General features: G+C 45.0%; 1 protein-coding gene across 2 annotated transcripts in view; it reads right to left on the reverse strand.

The window, feature by feature from the left end:
* IQCH (IQ motif containing H) overlaps positions 1 to 21,038 on the reverse strand; it is a 115,759-nt gene that overhangs the window by 48,397 nt on the left and 46,324 nt on the right. For both annotated transcript variants that reach the window (XM_090028365.1, XM_090028364.1), the window contains exons 13-14: positions 15,021 to 15,293; positions 11,245 to 11,436 (exon numbers count right to left, since the gene is read on the reverse strand). In XM_090028365.1, coding sequence (XP_089884491.1) covers positions 11,245 to 11,436; positions 15,021 to 15,293 — 465 coding nt within the window. The remainder of the gene's footprint in view (positions 1 to 11,244; positions 11,437 to 15,020; positions 15,294 to 21,038) is intronic.

A 21,038-nucleotide genomic window follows, 5' to 3' on the forward strand; every position in this document is an offset into this window, starting at 1 on the left:
GCTGTGAGAAGAGAATGGAGAGAAAAGAAATAAAGAGAAAGAGGAAATAAGCCTAAAAAGAGATCAAGAGAAGCGGCTGTGGGACAGAAAGAGGCTGCAAAGCAGAGTGCATGCAAAAAACCTAGGGCTTTTAGCTGGAATCAGAGTGAAAGGAAGCTATTTGGGCTCTGGAAGCAAACAGAGTGAAAAAAGGAGCCCCAGAGAAGTAAAGATGAATGGGCCAGAGAAGAACACTATCAGTCAGGTCCTTGGCTGGCTTAAATTGTCAGAACTCCACTGCAGTGAATTTACACCGCTTTAATGGAGCTATGACAATTTATACCACCTGAGGATCTGCCCCCATGTACTGTAGCCAACAGAGCTACTTCAATTTACACAGCTGTCTGATGGATCTTAAGCCTACCCCTATTTGCTCTCATCTTCTTAGGAGCCTTGGCAAACGTGGAATTGTTTGGTGAGTCAATGCTTATGCCCTCCCTGCCGTCTAACTTATTTGAAGGACTTTCTAGTTTGCAATAGACACAGAGCTGCTTTTTGTTTTAATCCCTGCAGGCATGCACCCCCCCTAAAAATTAACCTTTGGAAAGGCTGCAAAAAAAAATATATGGGTGGAAATGTTTTGCAAGTGATGCATTGCCTACCACACCTACTTAAAGTTTAAAATCTGGTTTAAGACCAAACATTTAATGGTTTACTGCAAATTTCAAAATTAAAAAGTGCCAATTTTGTCTTCCACGAGCTGGAAAAATATGTTCCGATAGAAGGTAGCATCATGTAAAACAGCCGTCATTACCAAGTAACACAAATGTTTTTTGTATGTAAAATTGCTTTGTAAAATATTTGCTCCATCTGCTGAAAGTAGCAAAGACAATTTTCCCTGATAGCTAATGGCCCATTTCAGCTGTATGGCAAGCGATTCACCGTGGCTGCAACTTGCATTAAGTAGAATGGCAAAAACAGTGCACACAATTCTCTACTTATGTAGTATTATCTACTCACTGCTTCCTGAGAGCCCCGTCCCTCATTACTGCGGCCTTCGCTTTGGATCAGCACACAGGGCTAGGGTTGCTTTGACTCAAGAGGCTTTTTGTCAAACTGAGGCACATATGCTATGCTTCAATCCAAGAGCACAAAACAGCCACTTTCCTTGACTACACGAACAAGGAGGTTAGTTCTCTTTCAACTTTCCAGCACTTAAACTGCTGTTCCTTTTTTCACACCACATGGGGCCATGGTTTTCTCTTCTGGCTCATGCTGTCACTCTGCACGCCAAGGATTTCAATATATAAAGATCAAGCACTTCTTTTAATTCTAAATTCAGCTACATGCACACGCACATACAAAAAGAGAACATTGTCCTAATCCAACCCCTCCCCCCCCACACACAATTGCCTCGGCTTCATTGTATACTTTGCTCCTTACAATGCCTCTATTTAAAAGCGTATGTTTACATTGTGCCCTGAACCACTTCAACATCTGCTAACAGACCAATAAAAAATAAATAAACCGGGATTGTTTAGAAAGAGAGATCACTCCTATTTCCTCTGAATGCTTTAAAACCAGGAGCAGCAGCAAGCCACGGAGCCTTGTTTTCATAGATTTCACCTTGGAAAACAATATTAGTGGGGAAATTAAACACAGAAAAAAAAAACTCCATCCTGTTCTGCCAAAAGAGGAATTTGAAAGCTAGGTGATGGTCTCAAAGTAATCACGCAGACTTATATTTAAGCACAAGTATAATTAAATTGTGGCAATGACAATTGGATACAGTAGCTTGTTTTTTAACCACAGCATCCAAAGTGGTGACTTTATTCTGCACACAAAGAAAAACGTGATTTTTCAAGAAAAGGACTTATTTCTCCAAAAGGTCTGCATCTACACGGTGGCGGACACAATGCTCTATGCTCTTCTTTTCCCTAACAAAGGTCTTTTTAAAAAGAAACAGAGATTAACAGAAAGCTGAACTGGCCTAACGGGAAGTGTCAGCAGAATCATGGCCTTGAGAAGAGTAACATCTGTGTGGTTTTTTTCCCTGTTCCTACAAGTACGTGCTCAATTCAAACCTCCTCGAGTAAACTCAATTTTCCAAGGTTTCTTTCTTTTTTTTAAGACGTTTAATTCAGCATCTTGGCTCACTGTCTTGTGCCATCCCTTTTGTTTGTGTCCCTAGGGAAAAGTGTCTCATGAATTCCAAAAGGGTGATTGAGAAAAAACCCACCCCAAAACAAAACCCATTGTAGGGGTAATCATTGTGGATTCTTCTATAAATCCCAACAAAACCCAGATAAATTGCACAGCTGTATTGTGGAAAGGCTTTCTATGCAGTCTGACACACGCTATGTTGCATTTTACAAGCGACAAACAGTTAAACTCCCTTCCCTCTTAGCCTTGCTTGTGTGCTACTTTTTAGATTTTAGCAAAATAAACGTTTTTAAAATGATCCAAACTGGCATTTTATTGCATGTGATAACATTAACGGATTTTCAGATTTCTTTATTGCTCTTGCTTTTATCCTCTTCTTCCACACTCTTATTGCTAAAAACTGGCAGTTAAATTCAATTGATTCAAAATATTCTGGATCCATATGGCCTAAAACCCTGGAGCTGGAGTTCTGATATTGCCTCACTGCTGTTTTCTAGTATTTGCCTCTACTCCAGTCCCCAGATGGTGGAAGTAACATTTAAACCTCCTTTTCTCTGCCTTGTACAATAGACCTTGGCACCATTTCAACTGTTTACTCCGGTAATTAACAGCACTGATACCACAACAATTACAACTCCTACAATCTTAACACAATAATGCTATGAATTAGTGAGAGCTAATGGCTGGAAGGTATAGTGGTTCCAGACTGCGAGAGCTGTGCATTTTTAGAATAAAATAAAAGGTACAAACAGCACGCTTGCGGTAGACAATGATTACCTAGTAATTAGTTTACACAAAGCTTCCTATTTAATGGCAAAACGCTGTAATTAACGCGTGACAGAAAATCAAAGGGTACTTTGTAAGCATATGAAAAATTAACACTGCAGGCCTATAGCTTTATGTACTGATTAGAAGCATATTAAATCAATAGGACTCACAAACCAACAGCTTGCATATCTGATTATTGTGGGTCCTACAAATGGATAGTGCAGTTTTAATTGAACCGAGGGATACCATTCTCATGCTTTGTTGCTTTACTCGGGATTCAAGAATCACCTGAAACATAACCCTGGCTGCTACACAAGTATAACGACTGCCCGAATGAGAGCGCTGCAGAAGGTTCTCCGACAAAATATGGAAGCAAACTACTCAGGATAGTCTACTGATGGGGCCGGGCCAGGCTACACCAAGAAAGAAGGTGGTATTGGCACTCTTTGCAGCTCAGAGGAATCTGTTCTTTAGTCCTGGGAATTTTACCATCCTACCGCATCCCTTGTTATACTAAGAGAAAATGGAAAAGCCTATCGCACCTATCAGAATTTCACACATGGATTTTCTATGTAACTGTCTGTGTTTCTGGCTCTCTTTCTGCTAGAAAAATGATCATGCCAAAAATTGCATGGGAATGCAATAAAATCAGCAGGAAAGAATGCTCTCAGCAAACTCTTAGGTGCATATGCTACCAAGCACAACTCAGCTGCCTTTGTTTTCCACTGGAACCTCAGCAGTCTCCGTAGCATTTTTGGAACCAAACTATTTTGGATGCTGCTAACGAATATGATTAACAGCCACTGTGATAAAAGTAGAATGGGTTTCAAGGAAGCTGAAAGTCAAGGTTCACCAGCTTTACTGTGTGCAAGGGAGAACAACAGAGCATAGCTATAAACCACGGTGTGCTGACGATAACATGGTAATGAAGTCAAGGTTTTGACAGTAGCATGGTTATATTTTGAATGGGCCTATAGATACCTGCTGCTTGCTTTTCACTCTTTACTATGAGCAAGAAGGCCATAATGGAAACTGTACAAGTTAACTACTTATAGCAGGGGGGCCTAACCTGCGGCACAGGTGCCATACAAGGCAAGGGCAGCCATCGTCTCTGGCACGTGGCAGATCAGGGAGAGGCCAGGGAGCAGAAAGCAGAGGCAGATCAGGCAGAAGGCACAGGGTGGGAAGCAGAAAACAGAGCAGTAGATCCAGGAGGCAGTGAGAGTGGGAGTGGCACTAGAGGAGGGTGCAAGGCTATTTTGTGGTGTGCCCCCACTGACTTATGGTGTGCAATATAACCCTAGTGTAAAAAGTTCAAAATCCCCTTATCACTGTTCTTGATTTTCAAACAATCTCTCAGTTTATCTAATGACGTTTTAGGGGAATTATGAAACATGATCAACAATGTTAAAATTTAAGGCAACAGTAAGCATTTGGTTCTGGCATCAGAGACTGTGTTTTTTTTCTTATGGTAATCAATCCTAAGTCCTCGGACCCGTGTTAAAACACCGCTCTATTTGACACTGTTTGAAAGTTAGATTTTCTGTGCTTTATTCGCCATTTCCAAAGGCTTGGAGCCCCTATCGCTGATTTTAGCCAGGCGCCCAGCCCCCAGAGGTTTGCATAAAGAATGAAGCAGTGACAATGTTACAGTGATCTGGTCAAAACCAGGCAACCAGGTTGCAGCTGTATTGGTCTAGAAGAAAAATCATTCAGGATTGTGGTAGAGGTGATATTTTTTATTAGACCAACCAGATGTTTGCAAAAAAAAATGTCTTTAATTGCAAGCTTTCGGGTGCAAACACCCTTCATCAGGCATCGGAGAAAAGATTGTAAAAGTTCTACTGGGTAGAAATGAAAGTTTCTTATATAAAAGTTCATAAATAGAAGTTTGCACCTGAAAGCTTGCAATTAAAGAATTTCTTCTGGCAAAAACCTAGTCTGGTCAAAACCAGTGATTCAGAAACTGCAGAACTTAACACCATGCACTGGCCATGCTGGATAAAAGAGCTTACTTTAACCAACAGATGGGGATGGCAGCTTTGGTATGGCAATGTGGCCATATTCATAATTGCCTTACCAAGAGAACATCCCTTTTTTCCTACTGCGGCCATATCCACTCTGTATCTTTTTCCAGCTCCATCCTTTTTGTGTTTGCAGCACTTCCTTTCCCCACCTCTCTCTGACCACAAGCTGATGTCCCTCATTTTTATAGCTTCCTATAACCTTTAGCCCTTTCAGCTTGCTTCATGCCTGTGGTCACTGTGATGGATGAGAAGTTTCAGTGTGGTAATTGAAGAATGCCGGTATGTTAGCTAGCTATTAAGATAGACCATATAACTTGCATAGGACCGGGGAAAAGTTTATTAGACACTCTATTGCTTCAGTTCAGTGGGGGCTTTTGGAGGAACAAACAAGCAGGCAACTCTGGCATCGCTCGGGGAGGGTAAAGCACTGCAGGCACTGAAGATGAGGAGGGCTGGATAAAAATAATCATGACAGAGCCCGTAGGACTACATCCCAGGGCCCAGATTCCTTGCCTAGAGAGAGCTGATGGCCTAAGCCCCCAGCCCTGTGGTGGTGCATTAAGGGAGACCAAGAGTGATCAGCCATGCTATGGCAATCATTATACATTTTGAGTGCGCTTGTCAGCCCACAACCCCTTAAGAGGCATTTTTTGGGAGACTGATCCTTGGTCTACGCGGATCTTGAATGGACAGCCTGTGAACACCCTTCTTCCCACCTCGCCTTGGCGCTATGAGGCTGTCTCACTGCTCTGTCCATACGGCAGCCAGACACTCAACCCGATTAACTAACGGTGAGATCTGTTTAGACAAGGAGAGGGAGAGCCGATCAGATCAGATAAGCGCATATTTAGAGAAAGCTGCCTTTTTTTCTTTGGCAGGCAAGGTTCTTTGGGTAGATCTGATATCTTTTATTAGACCAACTAAATAGTTGGGGAAATGTTTTTTGCAGGCTTTTGGGCACAGACGCCCTTCATCAGCCATTGGGAGATTCTGCTGTTGTTCTTTCTTCTTTCTCAGCTTTGTAACAGGCCACAGCGATGCAGTTTCTGCTTTGGTTGTCCTGAAGAGCCTAGTGGACTGCCAACTTCCAAGACAGTCAGCATGCTCTCTCAGGCTACAGGTCCCAGCTGCTGCCTGGCTCGGCAGGAGAAACTCTGTTGGCTCCTGTTTTGGGTAATGACAGCGGCATTCACCTTTGCTGGGCCACGACAGCCCTGCCAGCTGGGAACGGAGGGAAACGCTAGCATTTCCCTGTGCTATGAACTGCTCTAAGCGCTCCTTCCTGGTGCCACCTCCGGTCCTTGGAGCTCGAACGCCTGTCTCTTCCTTTCACGGCAGGAAGCCCATGCTGGAGGTGCCTTCTCCACCAGCTTCCACGGTGGAAAAAAAAAAAGCATTAGGAGGAATAGGAATAACTGGTTTTGCTTGTTATGGATGTTGCACATCGCAATGAACACTTGCAAACGTGTGAAGTCAGTCATACAATCTAGACCCCCAGACGGAAATTTGACAAAGAACTAATTTTAGAGTGTTCAGAAAATAGCAATACTGATGCTAGTCACCAGATTACACAGGACATTGCTGGTTTTGGGACGTGTTCATTTCCTGGGGATCTAAAACCTACTTTAAATTTAAAACGGGTGTCAGCTTAGCTATGGAGTTACTAGGGTGCCTCTGTAACAGCAGGAGCAGCAGAGGAAGTGAATTTCAAATCAGGGGAAAATGTTAGGACTTAAAGAGCAACCAAGTTTTGTTTGCAAGCGCTGAAAGGCTCACTTTCCTGTTGATCAAAAAAGTAACTAAGATAGAAGATGCTGATTCAAGGATGGTGATTGGTTTTTTTAAATCCCTTTACAGGAAAGGAAACTCCTTCTGGTATGGAAGCTGCCTGGCAATCCCATGCTTTTGCTGGTTATAACTTGGGACTGGGAAATAATTTTTCCTCCATGAATATTAGGTCTTCTACCGGAAGCATTAGGACATTTGCCACAGCTAGGACTGGAGGCTCTTGACTGGGGTACCCCAATGTGCCTACCACTACTGGAAACCCAGAGGGTCTTGCTTTTTTGTTCAGGCTCATACCAAATCACCACATTTGGTGTCAGGAAGAAACTCTTCCCCTACGCCAGACTGGCACCGACTTCAGAGCTTCTGCTCTTCTCTGTAGTGAGGGTCATGGTGGGTTTCCTAGGATCTTCTGAGCATACGCTAAGTAAATACTCCCCTCATCACTGCACTAGCAGGGCATTGGCAGTGCCCTGGTTTCCCCTGCTTTTACTTCTGGCATGGTACAAGATGTTCTCGGTGTGACTTCAGAGTCTGAAGTGCTGATCTGGGAATTCCTTGGATAAATAAATGACTGCCTGCAAACGCAGGGGACTGGACTCTGTGACCCAGAAGGCCCTTCCCGATGACAGATTCAATAATAAATATGAGCAAGAGTCTCAAAACTATCTGAGAGTGCTCGGATGCCTGCACCAACGAAGGAGGTGCAATGTGACTCAAGCGTCCCACAGTGAAGCAAGCCATGCCCACTCCCCACATATCATATATATCCCAACGCAGATGAAATGCTGCTTCTGCAGTGCAGGGCTGCACGCAGGTCAATAAGCTTGCTCCTTCTGAAGAGCTTCTTGGAGAACGCCCAGCGTTGCACAGAGGCAGCTTCATCACAGCTATAGCATTTGGACCAGTAGTGGTGTATTCCCATGCAATGTTCCTTGCCCTGGGCCTTTGCTGGAGCTGGAGGGATATTTCTCTTCGTGCAGAGGCCTGGGCTGTGAGGTTTCAGCAGGGCCTCATAACAAAGAGGAATTGGCAGAGACATGCCACACACTTTGTTCTGATGAGAGCACCAAGTGACCCCTCTGATAATGCAGACCCTCCCTTCCTTCAATTGACGATCTTGTCACGGGTTTTCATTTTTTGTTTCCCAGCATTATGCTTGAAATGAGGAGTCCCAAATCCCCCCAGTTTTCGATGGAACAGATCCTCACACAGTTCAAACTCACATAAACTGCATTATTTTTAATCTGTTGCCTACTACATACCAATGAGAAAAGTCTGGGTATGGTGTCATAAACTGCTATGCAAATGATGCTATTTGTAAGTATTAACATAATTTAGTGCTTACAGTCATATTCTCGTTTCTAATAATTCCACCAGAACGGAGAGTATTTTTTTCTGTACTCTTAGCCTGCAGGATAGTCTTTCATCAAGAAGCTGAATTTTTTAATAACCTGCCAGCATATGTTTTGTATGTGGCAGCCTATGCCGATGACACAATGTCTTCATTATCAAAAGAAACAGGTCTCCATACTGTAATAGGACATTAAAACATGCCTGTGCTCATAAACTAATGCTGTGATGTTTAAATGTGTATCATTACAATGGGATTGGGTAACAAAGGACAATTTTAATCCTCTGCTTTTCAATGGAGATTGCAATTCATTACATATAAAAGAGGTCTCTACTCTTATAAAAGAAAAGGGCTCAACTAAGAAGGCAGAAACACGTGAACGTGTTCTTGTGGACGATGCTCAGCCTGTTTAGTTCTTTTACCGAAGTTTGCTGAAATTCTGGCCTGGGTGTAGCCTGACAGGCTGGTAAGGCATTTTATCAAAATATATGCCTTATATATATTTTCTAACCTTTGGTAAACATTTATATTTCACTTTAGGGGCTTTTAAAGTGTGTTTCTTGGCTACATTCACACTCTACTTAAATGCAATGAAAAGGGACAAACTGGTTACAACTCCCTGTTCCCAAGCCACCTGGACCAGAGGCGAGGCAAAGCAAAAGGGAGCATCTCCTTCAGTGAATGGCATGCAACCCCGAAGGAATTTATACCAGGAGAGGACTGGATGTAGTGGAACTGAGTTGCTCATACTCCTGCCCACCAGAGGTACGTCTTATGTCAGGAGTATTCTCCAGTGGCCACCTTTTAGGTCTGCTTTATACTTCCCATGCTTTTGCAGAGCAAGTGAGTCTCAGCAGAGTGGGGATTTAGCCCTTAACGTCTGTGGAAAGCTTCAGATTATGGCGCACAATTTGCAATAACAATACACCATCCAATAACATGCTGAAAAAACTTTCCAGCTATCTGCAATTGAATTAAAAAAGGCCATTATTGATGTAAACTAGGATGCAGGGCCAAATTCTTTCCTGATGAAACTCTGCCGACTTTAATGGACATGCATTAAGAATGCATTTGCCAACCTGCACTTAACTATCCAACCCTTCTTGAAATTAAACACACAAATAGCAACAGTTATTTAAATAAAAATACACCAATTTAAACTGATGAACCTAGTTCAAGGATTTCAGTTCAGCAATTTGTAAAGAACACATCTCTACGCAGACCAGCAGGCACAGAGGGGAATACCACACGGCTGTAACAATTGCATCACTTTGTGTGTGGACACACGTACATTGGGAGCTGTTTCAAAAGGGCAGCAGCTGCTATGTTCTCATTGTTACTTGAGGACAATCTGAGAACAAAACAAAGATAGCAAAACCACTCCAACTTTAACACTGCTTCATCCAGGGTTAAAGCTGGAGCAGTTTTGCCACCCAGCAGTTTTGCTAGAGAGGATGATGCCATACAAGTGGCAGAAGAATGGGATGGCTGAAGTCTAGGTAAAGCCAAGCTGTCTGATGAAAGTGGGCTGGGACAGTGGGATGACCCCCAACAAGAGAGCAGAAACTAGAGGGAACTCATGAGTATACCTGTACAGCACCAGCTACAGCCATGCTGAGACACCCAAGCTAGTTCCGAGCGATCTAGCTTGGGTTCCCGAAGCAGTGTTGGCACAGTGCTCCATCTTGACCGGTACACCCCACTTCTCAGCCAGGGGAAGCAGGCTTGGCAGAAAGCTGTGTGAAAGTGGCTGTAGCACTCGAGCACCTCTGGTAGCCAAGCTTGCTGGTTCAGTGCTAGCTAAGCTCTCTCTGCAGGGCACGGCATCATGCCACGGAGACGTGCACCTGGCTTGGATTGAGGAAAAGAACAGAAAGGCAGGCTTTTGGGTCAAAGGGGATCCAGCTGGTCACAGGATTAGTTGAGGAATTAAAAACCTGGCTTAATGGGAAGAGGAGACAGAGAAAGAGGTAACTTGTGATGTGCAGGAAAGCCCGGGGCAGGAGGGCTTCCTGGATTCCTCCGATCATTTTGCCCTAAGCTCAAAGGCCTTGAGAGAAGGGTGCAGAAAATGAGGCAGAGGAAAGCTTTCAGGCACTTGCAGTTTGTCTACAGCTGTGTATTTCCTGGAGCTGGATAAAGTGAAGAGCGATCGATTTTTGGAACCCTGCTAACGCCTGGTTATCTCTTCGTTTGAGCTTTCGCACGTCCCTGGAGAGACAAACTGTAAACCCTGAGTGCTCACAAGGGTCCAGCTGCGAACGGCTCTGATCGAACAACTGGGGTGTTGGGGGGGAGCACTGGGCCACAAGGGAAACGTGAACCAGTAAGGAAGAGAGCACTTGTGCATGCAGGAGTGTGCATGGAGGGCCCAGGAAGGCTTAAGAGCACACGAGTTGTGAATGTTGGGACCCAAATATAGGATGCTAGTAACTGTCCAGCTAGGGAAGCTTTACAAGGGTTGTGTGATGTGACACTCAGGCAATAAGAAGGCTGGCTCTTCACTCGTGGGGCTTAGGAAACCTTATTTATAAATGATGTACATAGATAGTACTGTTTGGCTTAACCTTCTGCATTGCTGGGTCACTGCCTCAGCTCCTCCTCTGTAAAACGGGCTCAGGACTGACCTCCTTGGGAAAGTGTTCTGAAATCCATGGATGGAAAGAGCCAGGTATTATAAAATACACACTACACCCTTTCCTTTACATGACACCCACATCAGTGTATTAGTTATACATTCATTCCTACTGTCCATGCATTTCACTTGCTTTTTTCTTTAAATCAAAGCCAGAAAGCATCTGAATTTACCACACTGGATTTTACAATGCCATCTCCCACCAGCATAAGCTTCAGCATGGGAGCTCCAGGTGAAGAGTTTGCTGTGCGACAAAGCAGTTCTCTACGCAGCCACTGCAAGCCAGAGACCGAGTTCTGGACGTGGGCCTGTGCACAGGGGTTGGGGGCAGACAGATCGAGCAAATCCTGCCTTAGCCCCTGCCTGCAGGACTCCTCTGGGCGCTACTGTGCACACAACTTTCCCTCAGGAGCAAAAATCCCAGAGCTGCCCTGCAGCATGCCACCTTTTGTGCCCTGCCTATAGATGCAGCGAACCTTAAACAATGCAAACCTGCTGTCAAAGATCAGATTCCCGACGTCTCAATAACTTACGTGCGCCCATTTCTTGGCCCACATCTCAGCAGTGCATCTACGACGCTCCTTCTGGACCCAGGGGTAGCATTTCAGGTGGGAGGTAACATCACAATAGGCGGTACCATTTCCTCCAAGTTCACTGTCCACTTTAAACAGCCAGCGGCGTACTTCCATGTTATCGATGACCAGCTGACTCAGAACATCAAGCATCTATGGATCAAGCAGTGGCACAAAGATAAAAATGAAAGGCTTCCAGAATCACTGTGCTAAAATGCATGCTCTGACATCTTCCTTTGACTTTAATTTATCTGTTCATTTTATAATCATAGTTTCTAGAGAGCTGGGCTGTTAGTTGCAAGCTTGGGTACTTACTCAGCACTCACCCAGACTCTTTGCTGAGGGATCTACGTCCCTGATCCTGCAAGTGGTACCACGGAGACAGACTCCAGCTCCCACGCAGAGCCACACTAAGGGTGATGAGGCATGTTGGTGCAGAGGGTTGCTCAGTGCCAGGTGGGCACCTTTGGTTTGGGATGTTGAGCACATCTCAGCACGTGGCTCAGGAAGGTAGATAGTGCCAGAGCAAGACTATTTTTGACATCTTAAAAACAACCTTGCTACAATCAGTTTTTAATACCAGTCAAAACAGACAACACTCTCCTTCTGGACAGCATATTGCAGGGTTAGGAATTTATGAAGGAATTACCAGACAGGCTTTATAAAAGTACTGCTGATTATTTATCTATATTCATACCCAGATTTAAATGGCTTTATTTTTAAACTACCCTTTAGCGAGGTGGAGTGGAATATAATTAGCCATTTAGAAACCGTAAATGCTCTTGGACCCCGTAACAGCGTTATATAGATCTTCTGCAGCATTGACTAGGAGGTTTTTTCACATGGTAATTTTTTTGGTCTCCTTGTTATATTTTTTTTGGTCTTCGACCACAAATAGAATTATTATCTGTTTGCTCCAAATCCTATTATTTGTTGCTTTTGAAAACCTATAAATGGGTTTCTGTTGATGACTCCCCTACAGTAATGAAAAGGATCAATAATATTGTAAAGACTGTACCAATGGAAAGAATTATGTGCTATCTTTAAGTGAAAATTGAACTGTGCTTTAACATAGTGTCACCTTTCTTTGATTATTTAACCTAAGATGTCAATATTTCATAGAAGCAAACAGCAAAAGGAGAACTTGGGAAAAATTGCAGCATAGATCAGAAGTATGGGTTAGGGGTATGAGATTTTTATAAATGAATTATTTAATAATAAATCAAACACACCGTTATTTTTCAGTTCATTGGTCATATGTCTGTTTATTTTATCTCTGGTATGGAAATTGCAATGTCTTTATTTGGCTGCGTGCGTTTGACTGGTAAACGGTGATTAATAAAAAGACAAGAGATGTAAAAGGGCTCTTGCTAACCAGCAAAAATGCCTAAGAATAATCACATTCTTACTGTCCTCAGGTTTACAAGCTATATTAGTAAAAAGCAAGAAGCTATTGATTACTGTCTTCTACAAATAGGACATGCTTATCCTACCAGCTGGATGGATTTCAAAACCACAGCATAAGCAAAAGGATTCTCTTGAAGAAATGCTGCATGTACTTCCAGGATCCAACAAGCAACTAAAAGCTACCCCAGAACAGATCCAAATCCCATCAAAAAAGAAAAGACAACAACGCTGCTGAAGTGAGCCCGTGGAGTCAAAGGCAAGAAAACTATGAAAGAGTCTGAGGCTCCCATACTGCTGATGGAATCTAGTTAATTCGAAAGTCACAAATAGGTCCTCGTGCTTCTCTACTGGTTAGGTTTCCTGCTGAGTTTCTGTCATTGCACACAACTTTCTCTTGCAAAAGACCTGTCTTCATCTTTTGCTCAGAGATGCACATGCTTAAATCCGCTGACCTGTTGTTTGAGCCCTGGGAAAGCGGGGGAAGCAGGCCGAGCGCTGCCGTCCAGGGGCAGAATCCTCAAAGCAATCCTGTCTCTTAGGATGTCACCCTGTGGTTTTAAAGATCCACAGACAAAAGGGCTCAGGCACTTAATATAGGGCTGTGGTGGAGTTTAGGTGCCTAGTCCAAAGCTGCACTCTCAAAACCTCCCTGCCTAGTCCCTGAGGCTGTAGAGGAGGTGCCCAAAATCAGTGCCTCATCACATTTAGTCACCATCATTTCAGTTATTGTTTGCAAGGACATGAGAGAAAACTTGAGAGAATTAGTGCTACCTTGAGCAGGGACAAGAGGACTGAAAGCCACCTCTGCAAAGCAAAGCAAAGCACCTAGCTCCTTTACATTGGAAAGAGCGCTCCAACAGGGCTGCACAAATGGGGCAAAAATGTAATGCTTTCACAGGATTTCCTTTTACCCTCACCTCTGCCCCCCGTGCCTTGGCCTCACATCTCCTGGACTCCCGCGCAGAGAGGGGAGCTACCCTGGATTTCCTTTGTGCAGCAGTCAGCGAAGGCTCGGAAATTGTTCCACGCCTGGGCTCACGGCAGAGAAGACAAAACGCGGTGACCGGGAAGATCAGGCACTGGGCAGATGCGCAGAATGGAGATGGAGCAAGGCGCTGAAAGGAGCACAAGCTACACCCTTAGCTCCAAGGTGAGGACCATCAGAGGCAACTGCAGACAGGATCCCAGAGACCAGGCACAGCAGCAAGAGGATGAAAGGGGCTTAGTGAGAAGAACAGGGTTTTAAGCACAAGTGAAGCCACTGCACTCTTGACCAAGCACATCCCAGCTGGGCAGCGTTTGGGAAGGAGTCTCTGAAGCCCGCTCTCAAATTACTTTGTGTCAGCAGACATTTCTTTTTAGCACATGAAATGCAATCATTCTTTGTATTTGGGATCCCCTAGAGATCCAACTCAAGGGCTGTGCAAGTTGCTGAACAAGTGCAGCATAAGAGGCCATTTCTGTCTGGAAGAGCGTGCGACCTAATCCGAGACAGGAGAGAACTGAATGTAATGAATGCAAGATCCGCTGGTACAGCAATCACTGCACAACTTGTAGCACCACAATGGCAAGATAACCTAAACCATGAAGTCACTCTGCAGAATGCAGCATTCTGCCAGTGGACTAGAAATAAATCCAGGCAAACATGCAATGCAAAATCCAGGGTCTTCATTGCTTCTGTTAAAGGCATCCATTACAGTGATGATTTATTAACCGAGGTTAGCACCATTTGGGCTTATTGTCATGGCACTAGGGTCAGTGAAATGAAAATTGAATTAACATGCTAAATAGAGGGCAAAATTCAGGTAGCGGCTCTCGGCCTAGACAAGCCATTTTTCCAAAATGGGTGGAATTTCTCTGGATATCAGTGATTTTGTTTTACCGAGTGGCGAGTATTTTAGCAGATGGGGCTCTGCGAGCATTGCTTCCTAGTGCCGAGATGGGGTGAAGTCTTTGCTCCACCTAAGTCACAGGCAAAATTTCCACTAATTTTGGTGGGATCAGGGTTCCCATCATGGGGTAGTGATGATGGTTATCTGTAAGAAGCAGATACCAGAACACGGTGCGAGCCCTTGAGGGAGATCATTTATTTTGCTTAATTCTTCTTTCTCAAGACAGTACTCATTTTAAATAAGACACTTGCAGAAAAAAAGAACCCCTCTCCCTGGCCCCATGTACTTCTGCATTTACTCCAACCTGTTTAGGGTCTAATTAATTCAATGAAACATACTTGATCTACATAAGAGAGCAAAATGTGTACCTCACCTCACTGCAGTAATGGTCTAGGTGCTGAAATAAAAAAGGTGTCCCCCCAAAGACTGCCTGCTTACCTGCTGAGGGGTATAGATGTCATATTCTCCGGGGGGGACTGGCACACAAGCACTGGCAAAAACTCTTTTACTTCCCGACTTGGTGCTATAGAGATGAGCCACTTCTGGCACAGAGCCCAGTATGGGCACATTTAACATGTCAGCCACCGCTAAATCATCTTTGTGGGGAACCCCTCCAATCACGTAGGCTTCCTTGCCCTGGATAAGATTTTTTATTCTTTTGATCGTCTTGGGACTGTACTTCAGCTGAGTGGCCAAGCACATGGGATGGTTCTGTATAAAGATAGCATTAGTCTTGTTAAAAGGTGTTCTTTTCTCTTCCATGAACCTAATTTATAATGTTGCACACAATAAATACATTATTAATAGCAGGCTGGGTTATGACCTATCCTGTAGCTTAGCAGTTTAAATTGATAAAAGCTGTTGGGGTGAGGCTCCATAATCGTTCACATCTTTAGTGTGTTGGAAATGGGCTCACTGGGAATAGAACTAATTACTACACATCTGTATTTATTTGATCCACATGGAATTATCCTTCTGTCAGTCGGCAGAGAGGCTGGTGGCCTTTGGATAATAGTGATTCATCTCAGCAACACTTCTGGCGTGGTTTAACTCTAAAGCGTCTAGAAATCAATACAAAAAATGAAGAAAAACCCCTATAGCAGGGAATATATTTCACCATACAGCGCAGCAGCATTTTAAGTGATTCTTTGAGAATAAAACACTTTGATTTACAAAACCTATCACTGATCACATTAAATTATAGGGGATATACATTTCCATTATACAGTAGTTCTTATAGCTACAGTAAACTTGAGTGCAGAGTACTTGAGTCAGAAAGCATTTTTTAAGGCTAAGGGGTTTCAGCTTTTCCGTAGGAATTTTCCATTTGTTTTTCCAAAGCAAATGTCTCTCTCAGGACAAGCCATTCAGAAGAGACATCATGCCCTTTAAAATTAAAGTAAGAACAGCCACCACGAATGGCTGAGTCTCTGAACTATTCACTACACCAAACCCATGCATCAGTTGCAGATCACTCTGCGTGTCAGGTACTCTTCTGCAGCTTTCAAGGTGTATTTCAAGAGTGAGAGAGAGAAGGATGCCACGCATAGAAGAGTCCAATGCTCCTTTATCGAGTCAGTGATTATTACATAAAGACACCGAAGTAAGCTTCCTACAAGCAACAGTTTTCTTTACTTGGAGACAACTGATTTATTGCTCAAGCACAGTCCTGAACAGGGATCGGCACAAGCGCCTGCATAAATGTTTTTGCAGCTAGGACCTTGAAGACTTTTCCTGCCAAGTTCTGCCTCCCTGTACCTCACAGCCCAAAGCATAAATCTTGGTCTGATGCAGGGAGCATGACGGAAGTGGCTCTGCTCCTTCCCTGAAGCCCTTCGGGTTGCTCCACAATTACTTCTTTATCCCAAGGGAGCAGTGCAGTGCTCCACGCAGTGGTGCCTTTAGGGAGAAATGAGGGATAGAAACCAGGGAAAGTGGGTGATCCCCTAAGCCTCAGCAAGCTATGCTTCTCTCCTAAGTCATGGCGTGAACTGAAGACACAGGGGCCATCTCATGGTCTCCTGGCAGCACAAAGCTCTACCCTGCAGGGGAGACGGGCTCGATTTTCAGTCCCGGTCACTCACTCTCCTGGGCCAGAAGTGGTGATGCAGGGAGGAGATCTGCTTCGTCTCTCTTCATAATGGAGTCTAGAGTTAATTAAGATGTGCAGGAAACAGGGTGTAAAATCTAGTTCATCCCTGCTCAGACAGCGGTGCAGTTACCGATGCGCAGCGTGGAGGGGGAGAGAGTGCAAAAGCCGGGGAAGGCGGGGAATCCTCATGATCCCAACAGGGCAGTCCACAGCATGGGGATTAGTAGGCTGAGGACGTGGCCCAGGCTGCAGCTCTCAAGCCACAAGCCACTCAACTTCTTACCTGTGGCTCCTTGCACAAAATGTTACTGGCCCCATCATTCCTGCAGCTGCGAGCGATGCAGCACACACAGCGTCTGTCTTTAGCCATGTTAGCTACTGTGCCGTAGGACTTTTCTTTGGCACCGGAGCATGTTTGCCACAAGTCACCCAAGGGCGTATAAGTTGCTGTAACTCTTTGGTTAACCCCCCATTGCTAATGTAGTCCCTGAGTTTCTCTGGGCTAAGGGAAAAGCCACTTCTTGTATCATCACATTTGGTAACTTGCTTCAAGGTGCCAAAGGCCAGGCCCTTGGGCTGGACAAGCTCAGCTTGGCACCTGCCTCTGAGATGCACAAGGGCAGTTAAAAGCTCCTCCTACCATACTCTCCTGAATTTGACGCCAGCTGAGAACCAGCACAATTCAGAGCTTCATCTGGCTTCATAACCTCCAAGGGGCCAGTCCGAGAGCCAGAGACTGCCTAACCGCATGAGTGTGTGAATCCCATCCCCCTTTACCTGCCCATAACAGAAATTTGGGACACAGCATGGCATAGCACTGCCTATGCCAGACTGTGCTACCTCATGACTTCCTCTGAACCTGATTTCCCCAGGCAGATGGTTAAAACTGGCATTAAGGCTGGTTTGTGCTGTGGGTACAGAGCCAAGTAGCCTTACCAAACAACTGGGATCTGGTCCCGTAGGGTCGACCTTATGGCTGCCCTCAAGCTCACACCCACCAGCCGTCTGCATGGAAAAGGTCTGAGCTCGACTCCTGCTGCAGTCCAACCCAACCCGAGACATTCTGCTAACATACAGGCCCAGCCAGCCTCTCCCTGAAGTGTGTTGGTGCTCACGGACTGATGGCAGGCCACAGCCCTTATAAATTCACTAGCAGCTTCACAATTTCCTGTTCTCGACTTCTAGTCCATCAGCATCCCACGTCCTGTCTTTCCTGCCCGGATTTGGAGCCGAGCATGACAGGAGAGACGGGCAATGTGCAGACTGATTCCTCAAAGGGCTCTCCACCTGGAACAGGAAGCATAATGTAGATAACTGTGGTGCAGACCACAAGTAAAATACCTGGCCCAGGCTGGATGAGGGCACCTCCAGGCTCTGCCCTACATACCAAGACAGATGTACCCTAAATTGCTGATATTTTGTGATACCAGAAAATACCAGGTACAATCCAGGTTCAAGGCACAATCAAGTACCATGAGGGTATATGGACACTGCTACCTAACACTGTTCCCAGGCCAGCCGTTTGGCTCCAAACCACTGTAAAGTGGATGTGCAAACTCCAGCGTGGCCTCTTCCCCCTGGAACAGGCCGTGGTTCCCTGGAGGCAATCCAGGGCATTAGGCCCTGCAACATTGCCTCCTGCCCTTGCCCCCTGCACTCTCCTCCCAGAAACATGTGCACTACTCACCTGAGTGCTGCAGGGGTAACCCAGGAAGTCAGATGCTGGCCCTCCTGCATCTCCTGTCTCTGCTGCCCGCTGTTAGAGCACAGGCACGCTCCGTTTGATTTTCCTAATGCATTTCTGTCTGGAATCAGTCTGCACAATCCCTGCCTCTCCTATGCTTCCTGCAGGCAGCCACAGCAAGGCAGCGTGGACCAGGAGATGCAGCTCGTGTGGCTCAGGATGGCTGAGGGGAAACTGAAGGCTTGCCCCAAGCAGAGGCCCTGAGACAAGACTTCATCACGAGAGGAACCAAAGGGAAGAGGCTTAGAACAAATGCGTAAAGGCCTAATCCGGGGCACCTGAAGCAGGCTAGCGTGCAAACTCACAGCCTTGGAAGCCAGTGGGCATTTTGCCTCAGTAAGGAATGCTGATTTTCTTGGAAGATGCTGACAGAAAATGATAAATTTCTACTACATATTAGCAACATGGGGTAAATAACACAACAACAGCCCAGTGGAAACAAGGCAGTTTGAAAGCTTGATGTGCTAGCTACACCTCCCTTTGTCTGCTTTGGGATTCTACCTTGTGTTCATAAAACTTGGCGGAGCACATTTTTCCTAGTGAAGTAGGAGCTCAGGGTACACCAAATGCAATACAACAACTGCATTTATAGACTGTCCTGTTGGACTAGTAGCTTGAAGGTTCAATAGCAGAGTGAAGAGGGCCGTGCAAGTCCACGAAGGAACCAGGTAACCCTCGCCAACGGCTGTGGCCTTCAAGTATATGCATTTCTATCATATATTTCCCAGGTGAATTAAAGCTGCACAACATGGTTCCCAGTGGATTTCACACTTCTCTGCTTATCACCTTTTTTGGCTTAAAGGCAGCTTTTGTTTGGAGTCTTTTTAAAGAACAAACAGGAAAAACGGCTTTATTTAAGAAGCGGCCTGGCTACAAGTCAGCAGATGATCAGCCCAGGTCTTGCTGAAGCCCTTCAACCAAACCAAACTGGTTTGCAATAGTGCCTTGTGCTCAGATACAATACAGCTATGTTCATCAATGTCTCTTTGAAATGCTGCAGATATAGCCCCTTGAAAACATTAATAATTCAAAGTATTTGACATTCATCATGTCAGAGCTTTCCATGTGGTCTCATTTGTAGGGTGTCAACCTATAAAATGGAGCTAGTTAGAGCTATTTTGCATTGTTTACTTCAAAGCCTCTGAAAGTTGTTCCCATGCACCGTACCATTTTGGCAGAGACTGTGAGGCTGGGGATCTGTTTTTATGGTTTGCAAAGTTTAAATTGCAATGGGTTTACCCAGAAGATCTGAGGTGAAGGAGAGCAATAGCAACTAAACCTGAGAGGTGTCATCTTGCTTCTTTCTAACTTCAGAGAAAAAAACCCCAGACAAACCTGTATGAATCACTCTTAACTATAACAGAAGTGGCACATGCTACTATGGAGTGTGTGTAGACAAAATGAGGCCCCTAAATTGAAGTGGTGGGTTTTTAAAAACACCACGTCAACTTAGGGACCTTTAAACCCCTGTGTCGTGCACAAACCTGAACTTACCTGCCTCTCTGGCAGCGGGGAGGGGAGGACAAGCTGCCAGCGGGCGGAGTGGTCCCTGGGCTGCAGAGTGGGGTTGGCGTCATGGCAGTGGAAGTCCCCCCCTCCTCCCCCCCCCCGGCGCAGGCAGCACTTGCCCACAGGCATCCGGCTTGGGTGGTCCTGGGGGGCAAGGCAGCTGTGGAGGGAAGCACCAGGCCCCCACGCAGCTCATGCAGACAGGCAGGCTCCAGCGGAAAAAAAAAGATCTTGGGCGGAGCCTGCTTTCCCGGGCTGCTGCCAGGCAGCCTGCACGCCTTCCTGCGCAGCCCCTGAGCTGCATGGAGCCCGGTGCTTCGCTCCGCGGCCCAAGGGCAGCAAACTGAAACTCCTCTTCAGAGTTTTAGTTTGCTGTGCCCCAAGTCATTTAAGGTGCATTATGCCACTGAATTTGCTACAGCGGCTAAAATGAATGTGCAACACACCGCCGACATGTGCAAACACTAACACCATTAATGCAATGCAAAAGCATTTAACCCGCTTTAAAGTGCTGTGCACACATGCCCCTCATTTCATCTACACACAGCCATGGTCCCCATTCAGCAATCCCTCCTTATTCAGCACAGCACATAAGCATGTGCTTAAAGTTATGCACATATACAAAGGTGCTTTGCTGAACAGAAGTGGACCTCCACACATGCCTAAAGGCTTTGCTGAATTGAGACCTAGAATGAGGTAAATTTGAGAGAGAATACATTTGCACAGGGTAGTAACAAAACATAGAATTATCATCTTACATACAACAAATATAAATGGCTTCTTTGCCTTCTGAAAGAGTTGTTTTCAGAGAAACTATGCAACAAATTACTATATGAAAAAGAACACCTAGAGAGATGGATATTTCTTTTTCCAAAAAAACTAGAGCAGGGGCTTTGAGTATAGACCTAATGTATGAAATCTAGCAAAGATCATCAAGTTTCATACACGTCAAATAGCAGGTCACCTGCTATGGACTTAAGATTTACAGTATAATATGCCCCCATGCCATATATAAACTTAACTGTATTGCAGTATTTCAGAAACACTGGATTTAGAGCACTAGTGCTTTGGGTCTCTTGATATTCAATACCTGGTCATCAAACTGCCTTGA

The sequence above is a fragment of the Crocodylus siamensis genome, chromosome 15, assembly GCF_052110815.1.
Source record: "Crocodylus siamensis isolate JL-2025a chromosome 15, ASM5211081v1, whole genome shotgun sequence".
Taxonomy (NCBI): Eukaryota; Metazoa; Chordata; order Crocodylia; family Crocodylidae; genus Crocodylus; species Crocodylus siamensis.